Source organism: Sapajus apella, unplaced genomic scaffold (genome assembly GCF_009761245.1).
Source record: "Sapajus apella isolate SASKATOON/1434 unplaced genomic scaffold, GSC_monkey_1.0 scaffold3, whole genome shotgun sequence".
Classification (NCBI taxonomy): Eukaryota; Metazoa; Chordata; class Mammalia; order Primates; family Cebidae; genus Sapajus; species Sapajus apella.
The window spans coordinates 27,506,246-27,519,025 of record NW_022436943.1 but is presented as its reverse complement, the minus strand read 5'-3'; the positions used below and the strand labels follow the sequence as shown (position 1 = coordinate 27,519,025).

Here is a 12,780-nt window from a genome sequence, read left to right as displayed (position 1 = left end):
TTAGTAAATACTTTTATGGTAATAGCATGAGCTTACCCACATCTACTTTGAAAATTTGAAGAAACATAAAAATAGTGAGCATGGTTATATATAAGTTTTGGGTTTTTAAAAACTATTTCTAATATGAGCAACACAAACAGGACCAGAATATGATTTTTTAAGTATCTCAAAATATTAAAATAGTTTAGGTTAATACAAAATGATTTCAATAAGTCATTAGTATACTATGTATCCAGTGACATGTAAAAACATCTGTAAGAGCTTCCTTTTAAACAAATACTGGCTAATATTTAATCTACTGTTAACTTAAGTAACTACACAAGAGATTAATGCTAAGGATACGGCAGCATTAATCTCTTTTTCTAAACCTGCTGTTAAAGAACAAGACTAATATGCATTTCATAATCTGTGTGATACTGACAACCTCTGTCTCATGATTGGCCCTTTGGTTTCTCCAAACCAATTTCCTATTGCTGGACTGTGTAATGTAAGGAATCTATAAACTCTTAAGTTCTAAGTTTGGCAATTAACTTTCTTTACCTTAAAACAGACTCAACAAAAACCCGTAATGCTTTCACATGAATCCATGCAATAAACGCTTCACTAAAATTCACTTTCAGCCACCGTACAAGTGGTCCCTATAAAAAGAGAAAAAAATTACCACAAATTTGGTCTTAGAAATAGAAATTAGACCAAATATTTTTTAAAAAGTGACTACCTATTAGGAATCTATAGAAGAATTAAGTCACATAATTCACTTTCTACATGTCTGTTATTCTCATTATCTCAGATACTTCACCTTAAATTAGATTATAAGGTTAGCCACTACTGGTTGATCTCAACAGACAATAAAATGCACTGAACCAATTTGCTAGCACAGAAAAAGGCATATATTTTAATCAAAGTAGTTTAAACTGGTACAAAATATAGAAATGCCTTAGCTTTGAGAATCAAAATATAAAGATCTGAATTTACTATACAACACTCTAAAACATCTAATACATTTAAAATGAAATTCAACTTACAAACAACTTCTTAGTAACAAAGATAAACGGTTATGTAGGCAAGCCATTTAACAGCCCTAGCTCTTAGTTTTCCCATCTGTAAAAAAAAGGGAGCTAGTCTGGATATCTAAAACCTCTTTACATTCTAATTATGTAGTATAAGTTCTTTTTAAACTTCAAATCTTTTGTAGGATTAAACAGATTTCAAATACCTCCTCTTTCTATACTTAAAAGACATACATTCTCAATTCTGCTAACACTTACTTGGATAATATTATTAGGCTCATTAGGATGTACCAACCAATTAATTTAAGCAAACGGGATAGCAAAACAAGGTGAAAATCTGTGGTCAAACTATTTCTTTAAAAGGATTTTAGGTTTTCCCTAGAAAGCTGGTTATTTTGGACATTACTTGGTTAGAATTAATTTCCTCCTAGTTGATATGATATGACTTAAAAAGTACTTGGAACTAATTTTCAATATCTCCCCTTTATTTCTCTCATATTATTAAGAGAAACACATTTTTACTCACTGTATTTCCCTTTCTAAACAAGCTTTTGGTCTTCACAGTAACCCCACACTTGAAGATGGCAAGTTAACACCATCTTTCATTTTCACAATTCCACTCATTTCCCATTACATCTAGAATACACCAATTCTCCAATAGTTTCAATACAAACTGCTTCAATAAGAGATTGAGGCATGAAAAAAAATCTGCCTCAAGAAAGTGAAAATTCTTACTGAAAAGAATTTTATTACTTAACTAAAATCGCCCTTCACGTACAAGGACATTAACCAGAATACTGCATTTAAAATTAATATCTGATATGGATTTAGGTGGAGTAATTTATTTTTAAGTATGTGTTTTAAGATAATTATTCTATCTATTTAAGACAGACCTAGAAGATGCTTAGGTCTATCTTAAATAGATAGAATAGTTATCTTTAGAATAGGTAAGCTTTAGAAGAAATTCATTCTAATCAATTAAAAAAAAACTAAAATCAAATGTCTTAAAACCAAAGCAGATTTTTACTTTCTTTTAAATCAAAGGAAAGCACTATCACTTTTTCTTCTGCTTAATCGGATAATAGTAAATATTAAAAACACATACAAATTGTTTTTTCTTATCAGTAGAAAGCCTGTTCATTTCTTCTTTATCTGCTTTCATCTCCTCTTCATTATACTGGAAGTCACGAACAATGAATCTAAATTTGGGGAAAAAAAACAAAATTGTTCACGTTGTATACAGCTGATGTAACAAAGTAAATAAACGAAAAATAATAATAATCTTACTTGTTTTCCCTGGCTTTGTGTCTGAAGTCATCAACTGCCTTCCTAAACAAGGTGACATTACACAGGTAACTATCTTGGTCCTCTGAGAGAACACTATGAAAAAAAAAAAAGTCCATTTAAAGATTTATACATATTGCTGTCTTTCATATTAAGGGCAAAATTCAGAAACAGGTAGAAGAGAAAAGTGGGGTATAATGGCCCTTCCCAAATCACCTCAATGCTTTTCAATCTGGATTGCCTCAAACACTGAAGATACTGAACGTTTATGATATATTTTGCTTATGCTACCCTAACAGTCTAATTACATTTATTTCTTACTTACCAACAAAATTAGACATTAACTCCAGTAGAGCATCCAAATGGTAAGAATCACATTTTTCAATTACTATCAGCACCAGGCTGGTGTGTTTCCACTGTCTCCTTGATAAGTACGCTCTTCTTTTCTAGAAGCCTAATTCTTCCTTTCTCCAGGCCAACTCAGCGCCACTGAGGCCCAGCCTAGCCTCTCTGCATTACCAGTACCTCAAACCTTGGCTCTTTCCTTTGCTCCCATGATACCTCTCAATCGAAAACGGACAGGCTGAATGTGGTGGCTCATGCCTATAATCACAACACTTTAGGAGGCTGAGGAGGGTGATTGCTTGAGCTCAGGACTTTTGAGACTGGACTGGGCAATGTGGCAAGACCCTGTCTGTATGAAAAATACAAAAACTACCTGGGTGTGAAGGTACATGCCTGTAGTCCTAGCTACTCGGGAGGCTGACGTGGGAGGATCACTTGAGCTGGGGAGGTTGAGGCTGCAGTGAACTGAGATTGCGCCACTATACTCCAGCCTGGGTGACAGAGTAAGACCCTGTCAAAAAAAAAAAAAAAATGACAAACACAACTGTCTAAATAATCTCTGAATAAATGTACTTGTGTGCACCTCATGGCTTCATTTTAGGCTTTTTCTAAAAGCCCAGTGAGGTCAGAACTTCGATTCAGTTACAGCTCTATGGACATCACTGGAAAGACCTTTCCAGACACAACTGTCAGGAAATTTTAATAGTCATATAAATCTGTAATACCTTGGGGGAAAGTTCACTGTTTGAAAGATGAATGGTATAGCTTGTGTATAGTATGATCCAAATGAGGCTTTGAGAATTTACCTATAGTGCCTCCTGTATAGAAGCCGAGGCTGCACAGCAGCTGTTCCACGGTGATAACCTCGGGGCAGGGGGATGTTACTGAGAGAAGTCTCTTCCCCTTTCTATCTTTCACATATTGGAGGTCTTTTAATGTTTAGCTAGTGTTTTTTAAGCAGTTTTACTGAAATACAATCGTTATACAAAAAACTGTACTCATCTAATGTCTATAATCCAAAGCGTGGACATACGCATGAAAACATCACCACAATCTAGACAATAAACATGCCCATCACTACCAAAAGTGTCCTGTGCCCTGTTGTTGGTTGTTTTCTTTGTTTCTTAGCGTTTAGGTTTTATTTACAATGTGGTATTTCTGAAATCAGAAAAAATAAGTTTTACAAAACAGAGGAATGCTTGTGGAATTTAAAGATTCTATATTAAAATTTTATAAAAAGCACATGTAGTTTTTCCTGTTGCCTAAGAACCACCTGGTTAGCCAAGTAAATTCAGGAGGCAACTACAGTGTTTAATCACAGAATGGCTTTAAGTACTGAATCTACCCCGCTCCTGCTCAGCCAGCCAGCCAGGCCACCTCCCTAGTGTATGATCAGCGCACACCTCTGGGAGTACTGATCACTGTAATTGCTGACATGCAGAGAAAACTCACCTACTCTGGATTTAGAACATTGAAACCTCTGTTAAATTGTGTCTTCTCAAAACAATAACCCTTAGTTCTTGCTCCTGGTGCCCATCAAACCAAATGAAGGGCAGCTACCAAGTGGACAGAGCTTGATTTAAAAAAAAAAAAAAAAAAAAAAAAAACCTTTTAAGGATCTTCTGCTTTTGCCAAGATTTACTCAGTGATGTGTGAACTGTCTGAGATCAAAACAAATCCAAATCTAACTTGACAAGCTATTTCAGAGCCACAAATAATGTTATACCATTATCATATTAATCTTTTAAACTCATCCAATACTTGACAGTTTTGAAAAACCTTCCAAAAGCATTTGATGCCTGACATGGCCCTGTGTTGATGAGCAGATTACCTATTAAGCAGGTTCCTATCTATTGTGCAAATATCTGGGACACAGCAAATTCCTATGGCTTACCCAAAATCCTGATGGTGACAAAGGCCAAGATAAAACTTCCATCTTATCTTATAACTAAATCCTACTATGCCACATTGTTAGGAAAAATAAATGCCACTTGTTTTCCCCTCTTTCCCCTATGGAAAGGTATTTCTTAAAGCTGTATAAAAAATAAATCACAAGTCATTACTGTAACGGACTTTTAGTCATTTAACACATACTGAGACTCTGTAATGCAAGCACTTGCTAGATATTAGTATAAAACTAAGACAGCATTTCCCAATCTCAAGGTATGGGTTTAGTAAAGGAAACAGACATAAACAGGTAACTGCAATACAGAGTTATAAATGCTGTAATAGAAAATATATGTGATACACTGGGGAATTGGTAACTTTATCTGAAGGGATTCAAAGGAGTTTCACCAAAGAGGTGATACCAGGTGGAAGTCTGAAAGAAAGGCAAAAAAGAGAAGAACGTTCCAGACAGAATCCCATATATATAAATACAGAAATGGAATAGCATAGTACATTTGAGGAATTGCCAAAAATAAGTATAGATGGAGCTGGCCATGGTGGTTCACACCTGTAATCCCAGCACTTTGGGGGGCTGAGGCGGGCGGATCACTTGAGGTCTGGACTTCAAGACCAGCTTGGCCAACATAGTGAAACCCCGTCTCTGCTAAAAATACAAAAATTAGCCAAGCGTGGTGGCACATGCCTGTAATCCCAGCTACCTGGAAGGCTGAGGAGACTCACTTGAACCCAGAGGTTATGGTAAGTGGAGATCGCTCTGCACTCCAGCCTGGACAGAGGGGCGGGGAGAGAGGGGGAGGGGGAGAGGGAGAGGGAGAGGGAGAGGGAGGGAGAGAGAGAGAGAGAGAGAGAGAGAGAGAGGAGAAGAGAGAGAGAGAGAGAGAGAGTGTGTGTGTGTGTGTGTGTGTGTGTGTGTGTGTGTGTGTTGAGGGGAGGGACAAGCAGGGTTTTAGACAGGGTTTTAGAAGTAACAGGTCTGCATGTTACCAAGATGAAAATTGCTGTATGTTACAAAGCAATGTGGAAGACTGATGAGAGGAGAAAACACCGGAGAAAAGGAGAGCACTAAGGTCAATTACCATGGTCCAGGCAAGGGACAAGGGAGTCAGAGCTGGAACAGTGGCAACAGGTCTGGTGGAAGTGGGAAGCGTAGATTTAACCATATGAAATTGTGGATATTTGACCACAGGCTGATGTTGAATATTTTACAAATAGTTATATTTTGTGAATTTTTACATTCTTTCAGGTTTGAGGACAGTTAGAAGAATAGATTGAAAAATATTAGACTGAATATTACAGTGAATATTTTTCAATCTATTCTACCTCAAAATTCTGCTTTCGTCTTCAGTGCTCCCAAGAATAATCACTCAAGTTATCATTCCAAAAAGTAATGTATTACTACTACCTATAATTAACTTAATTTGTGTAAAGCACATAGAACAATGACTAATCATAGTAAACACTCAAAAATGTTGATCGCGATAAGCCAAAAATTCAGCATCAAGTCATTGAGATCTTTCCTAAATAGCAGACAAAATTCAGCCTCACTCAAAAAAGCCTATCTGCCCCTACATGAACTGCACATGCTCTTCATGGTGCTATTTGGGCTAGTGCCATGTTCTCCCTAACTAAATTTAACAGGTAAGTCTTTGAGTCAGTGATTCCAAATGTACTTTGAACTGAGAAACAGGTAGAACAGATGTTTTCACTGAGCAAGGAAAGGCTAGGAGCTCTCAGAAGGTTAGTGTGCACTTACACGTCATTTGCAAACAAGTCTTGACTGCATTAAACTGTTCCCTACCTGAAATCTTCCCCTTAAACTACGAAAGTGACCATCCAAACATGTAAATTTCTCATGGAATATTTAAGTCCTCCTATCAGAGTAAATCTGAGCTTACTTAATAAGCCTACACACCATCCCCCTGGACATCTGGCTTGGCGTATGTCCACCTCTGGAGGACATTCTGTATGCACCGGGTCTTCACTCTCCTCCACCTGCCTTCTAGACACAGAGTCAACCTCTACGGCTTTAATGCCCTACAGAGTCAGTATCAACAGCCTAAGTGAGAAACTAATATCAAGATACAACTGTAGTCTTCGGTTAACCATGTGAAGAGCTGGTATGAACGAAAGGTATTCCCTCAAATGAAAAAAAAATTCATGATAAGCACAAGTTTGTTGTTTAGTTCTCAAAAGATCAACATTTGTGAAAATACAGTAACATTATCTTATATTTTAAATACTCCATTAAGCCTTAAGATAACTTCATAATATATACAAGGAAGGTGCTATGCTCATTTATTGACAAAGAAAGTGAGGCCCAGAGAAGTTAAAAGACTTACCCCAGGTCACACAGCACGTTGGTAGCAGAACTGAGGCAGGAGAATAGAGTCTGGAGGCAGGGAACCTAAGGCTGTTTCACCCCGACTTCCTAGAACTAAATTGAAAGGAAAACCCTAACTTTCCATGCCTAAGTAACAAAAGGACCAGAGGCTACTCCCTTTGACCTTTCCTGCATGGCAGATGGGAAATTGGCTGTCTGCAACAAATTAGACTGATTGCCAAATGAGTTTTCATCTTCACAGAAGTATAACTTTGTAACTTCACCCTAGACTCTGATTGGTTTGCACAGGGGTGTGACCTTTGTAACTTCACTTCAGCCTCTGGTTGGCTGCTTTCTGCAACCAATCAGACTGACTGTCGGCTACCACTTCATGTACATGAGGTGAGCATGCAGTGGCCAATGGGAAACTTGTAGGAGTTATTTGGACCCAAGAAGATTCTGTATCTGGGCCCTTGAGCCACGGCACAGGTCCGCTACCACACTGTGGAGTGTACTTTCTTTCATTTTCAGTAAATCCCTGCTTTCGTTCTTTTGTTGCTTCATTCTTTCTTTGCTTTGCTGGGCATTTTCTTCAATTCTTTGTTCAAAACACCAAAAACCTAGACAACCTGCAGTCACAACCTTACCAGTGACAGACCCTACCAGTGACAGACCCTACAGGTGACAGACCCTACAGGAGACAGACCCTACAGGTGACAGACTCTACCAGTAACAGAACCAGCAATAGAACTCAGATCCCTGGGTCCAGAACTCTTTCCATTATTCTAAGCTACCTCCCATATGACATAATGACTCTGAAAAAGAAAGTAATTCATGTGCCTGACCTTACTAATTCCACTTCTTTATTGCCTCCTTTATCTTCCACAGTGCTGCTTCCCCTTGAAGCATAAATATATAGATATAGATATAGATGACTCATTTGGGGTAGAGATACATTGTATTTATATTTTCTCAAAGAACACCTGGTGTGGCAATGGCAGAAGATGAAAAAATGACATGGAATAGTATTAAAAGGGTACAGGGCCTGGAGCTAAAAGATTTTTGAGTTCTACCCCTAACTCTGCCACGCAACACTTTACACAGCCATATGCCTCAGGCAACTATTTAAGCAACTATTTTGACTTCTTCTATTAGAACAAGAATGATAACTGCCCATATGCCATACTTCTTCACAGACTTGTTTTAAATTTCAAATTAGATAATGCATTTTAAATCCATAAATTTAAAAAGTGCTTAATAAAAACAGGGGGTTTTTGCTTGTTTTTTTAATAAAAGGAACGTACAGATTAGGTAAAATCTAAGCTCAAAGTGATGGTGAACATTTGGAGTTCAACATGGCAGTCCAGAAGCCATTCTGGTACACTTCCTTTGGCAAGTAAAATGAGGAATTATAGACACATAGTAGGTATGCAATAGTGAATAAAGAATGTTCAAAAGGCAGCACAGTGTGGCAGAAAAAGTACCACACCAGAGACCTGGGTCCTAGTTCTAGCCTTGCCACGAATGACATGTGTGACTCTGGGTAAACTGTTAATACCTCACTGGCCTCAAAATTCTAAGTCTCTAAACAGGAGGCTGTCAGACTGTGCCAAGTCTCTTCTAGGTCTAAAATTATTGCAACTAGAGTTCACAGAACTCACTCATGAGGTTAATTTATCCCAAAGGCAAGACAGTAAACATATTTCCTAAGCCAACATCCAAACTCTAAAAGAAATTCTAGGAAACAAATGGTTTTACAAAGACTACTACTTACTTGCTAGACCTTGGAACTACCATTTCGGCTAGTGTTTCATACTGCTTAATCCAGTCATTGTGGTTTAACCTGCAGAAAAGGTACAATACACATTGAAAAAGAAAAACAAGACCTACTTCCTGCCATATCCAGGAAGAGATAAAAATTATGAGATAAATAGGAAATCTGGCTATAGAGGGTAAACTTCAACTCTATTTAATAAAAAAAAAAAATTCAGGTTTTCTACTGAGAATGAATTTCAAATACACCGAGTAATGCAGGAAATTGGATGTCACCACCCAACATCCAGCAACTATTGCAAAAGAGGCACATCCTAGGACTAGGTTTGGAAAGGAAGTAAAGCAGTGCATAGATTCTAAATTTTTTCAGACTAAATAGTTCATGTGTATTGTGCCTCATTTTTTTAAAAAGGTCATGCTGAAATTACTATCATTCCTGCTCAGTGGCCGTTAGGAAGGACTGAATAAAACTATATTTACGGAAAGCACAGAATACCATGAGGTAGTAAGTAAATGAAATGACAGTAAACTATGTTGCCACAAAGCATTGGCCAACAACCTTCTCTAGAGGCCACTGGCTTCCCGGGGTGTGGCGAGAGAGAACTATGTTTGAGAATGAAAACAAAGAATTACAGTGTTTATATGCCAAGGCAGAAAATAATTCATCAAGTAAAGTATCCTAGGTCCTATGTTTCAATTACAAGGTACAGTAAACTATAAAAATTTCTGGTTTTGAACCCAAGTTTTAAATAAAGGTTGAATGAGTCAAATATTTTATCTGGGCAAATGTTATTTTCCTACAAAAGCACAGATACATAGAATTTTGTTATTAACAATCAGTGTTTCAGTGTAACAGAGGAGAGTTATGTAACTAAAATACAAAATAAAACTTCTAAAGTGAAACCCTTAGATTTAAGGCCTTCTCCATGTGCAAAGAAAAATTCAAAAGCCAGCATACTGCAATAAGGGGAAAAAATGCAGAAGTCAGATAATATTGTAGCCACTGTAAACTCCATGGAGACATCATTTTCTAGTATTCCCAATCTCTGAACCAGATAAAAATGCAGAGCACAGCAAGGAAGTCTTCATGCAATGATACTCTGAAAAAGACCCAAATCTCCCACCTGAATTTGGATCCCCCAAACATTCCCAGATAGCAAGACTTCAGTGTGTAAGCCTAAAGTGAAACCATTAATAGTGCTATACAGACGCACACAGAGTCCAGGTCTTCCTACAGGTACCCAAAGATTTCATTTCACTTCGTTCAAGATTAACTATGATCAAATATCAAATAACACAGAAGGCCTAATCCTAAGGAGATTTAAAAGGTTATCTAGTCCAGGGATTAGCAAACTATGCCCACAGCCAAGCCTGTTTTGTAAATAAAGTTTTATTGAAACAGCCATATCCATTCATTTACATATCATCTATGGCTACTCAGCTATAACCACAAAGTTGACACAGTGGAGCAGTTGTGACAGAGAACACATCATTTGCAAAGCCTACAATACTTACTAACTAACCCTTTATAGAAAAAAAATTGCTAATATCTGATCTAATCTATTCTTTGTTTCTTATAGGGCTTAATTCATCCTAACCAGTCATGAAGATTTTTTTCAGAAAAAAAATGCAAAGACCTTCCTATTTTGAGAAATCTAAAATCTGCATTTTTGAAACAATCAATAATTTGGCATTACTTAATGTTTGAATGAGCCAACTCTACCAAGCTACTAAATTTGATTTGGAAACTCTATTTATAATTGAAGTCTCCATCGCCAGGTTATGATCTAATTTCTACTTTATGTGCCACATGAGCAAATGTTGATTGACAGAATGAATGGCAAGGTTACATTCTTTTCATACTTGGATTTTATGGACAACTTCAAATTACAATACTAGATACTAACATTTTTCTTGTATTTTAACAAGTAAAACCTTTTGTAATAGACTTACTTGGGCACTACTACCAGTAATGTGACAAGATACTCTGAATCAAGAACAAAGTCATCCTTCTTCACAATTTCTGCTAGACTTCTAGTTAGCAAACTTCCTCTGAGGAATTAAAAAAAAAAATCATTAGGCTGATAATTATGTGCTTTGGTAACACAAGTAAAGAAACGGCAGGTTAATAATATACAAAGATGCTATACATATATTGAGAGGGATTAGTCTTCACATTTTTACTTTGTAAGAAGTCATCAATTAGCTGAATATACCCTACCCTTGCAACCAAAGAAATACCTTTTATCAAAATCCGCCTCTAGTGTTTGGTGTTTTCTTTAACTATTATAACTCACCTCTTCTCTTGGGTACATATATAGCATCTTGACTGGAAAAGTGCTAGCTACTCATTAGATATCAATTAAAGTCTATTCCATCATATAATTATGAAATTATGTCATCTAAGCACAACACCTAAGAACACCTTTGGTGTTCTTCCCTCTCCTTGTGTATCATTTGATACTAGGCAATTCTGGTAGCTAACCCAATAATTAACTCTTTCAAATCAGTCTTCATTTGTCTTCCAGTAGTCACTTTCCTATAATAAATATGTCTTGCCCTGTTTGTATCTCTGATAATATCCAACCAACTTTCCCTCTAGGATATGAAGGCATAGCTTGAATACTTCCATGCTTAAAGTTGCACTTGTAGTAGTCATAGGACAAGGGGATTAACCAAAACAATTCAGTCCTATTTTTAAAAACCTAATGAGTGAAAAACCTTAACTGAGAAAACAGATGAGAGAATAATTATTACATCATAAAAGGATTCTTCTATAGTTAAGCAACAGGTAATTGCTATGCAGTTATGATTTCATTTAAAACAATTAATTTTAGACTATTTTTCAGTGAAATATCCAATGGATAAAGGGATAAGCCAGGACCCAACCCAGTTCACAAGTATTATTTGTAAAACAAGTACAATAAATCAGCTTCCCATCTATTTGGACTAGTCTGAATTCTATAAGCTTATCTTAGTGAATTTTCTCCATGCAGTAAAAGAAACACCACTTTGATTACAGAAACAACATAAACTGAAACTAACTACATCCCCACAATATCTCCTTCAGTGCATGCCAGTGTGTTTCCCCAGTTCTTACTACTCAAATATACTAGACATGCTTACGCATTCTTTCTTTCCAAATTCTGAAGATTTCCTTTCAGGTTATTGTATGCAGATGCTCGAGATTTCAGGTCATTATCAATCTGAGTTACTCCCTTCGAAAAAGAAAAAGAGACAAAATTTTCCCAAATATGCCCCTACTAATACCATCAATGTAGCTAAACTTTAACTTCTACAAAAAAACCCACCAGTTTCTAGTTTCTAAGTGTAAGAATATTCTATTATTTTAAAAGCATGACTTTAGAAGGTTATTTTTAAAACAGCCTACTTCTTTTTAATATGATAATTTCCATACGAATATTTTCTACCAAAAGTAATGTTTTAGTCCACATGTATTTTAATTATTATTACTTCTTAAACCATGGAAATGGAATCTAGGCTACTGGTTTTAGAGATTACTAATTACAAGGCTACAATTCATAAGACTGAAGGACATTTTCCAAAATAAATTAGATAAAGAGTTTTGACTACTGCAAACATCACTATTACACAGAGTATTTGTCTACAAAATTAAAACTATAGTTGAATTTATTCATGTTTCAAAAGCTTTTTTTTTTTCTTTCAAAAGAAGACTAAAACTACTAACTACTTAGGAGAAAATGTGAAGTAAACAACATTTGAGGAAGTGGCTTTAACATAGCTCTAGCATTATTCGCTGTGTAGCACAAGGGCATGTCACTTCACCTCTCTAAGCCTGCTTCCCTATCTACAACAGCATCAGAAAGCAAACAATCGAATCCTTAAGGATCCAGAAAATAAGGCTCAGTCATGGTAAGAACACCACTTTATATTATCAAATAATAGTTTCTTAAACTATAGTCATAAAATTATATGATGACTTTAGTTAAAATCTTTGATAGCCTATTTATTTACATTTAACTATATAGCATAGTGCACAACTAAAGTTACTGGGAGCCAAGGAAAGTCTGTCCAATAATTTAAACTACACTTCTTGCCCCAGCCAGGTCAATAAGAATGTTGGCAAGCAATTAACAGGTCCCTCTCTATCTGTCTCAT

At 36.3% G+C, this 12,780-nt stretch overlaps 1 protein-coding gene across 1 annotated transcript in view; it reads right to left on the bottom strand.

Moving 5' to 3' along the window:
- The window catches only part of ATP6V1C1 (ATPase H+ transporting V1 subunit C1), a 49,423-nt gene that overhangs the window by 6,460 nt on the left and 30,183 nt on the right, over nucleotides 1-12,780 (bottom strand). Inside the window, exons 6-11 of the mRNA XM_032251453.1 lie at nucleotides 11,767-11,858; nucleotides 10,594-10,692; nucleotides 8,642-8,710; nucleotides 2,298-2,390; nucleotides 2,116-2,209; nucleotides 541-638 (exon numbers count right to left, since the gene is read on the bottom strand). Of these exons, the coding sequence (XP_032107344.1) occupies nucleotides 541-638; nucleotides 2,116-2,209; nucleotides 2,298-2,390; nucleotides 8,642-8,710; nucleotides 10,594-10,692; nucleotides 11,767-11,858 (545 nt within the window). The remainder of the gene's footprint in view (nucleotides 1-540; nucleotides 639-2,115; nucleotides 2,210-2,297; nucleotides 2,391-8,641; nucleotides 8,711-10,593; nucleotides 10,693-11,766; nucleotides 11,859-12,780) is intronic.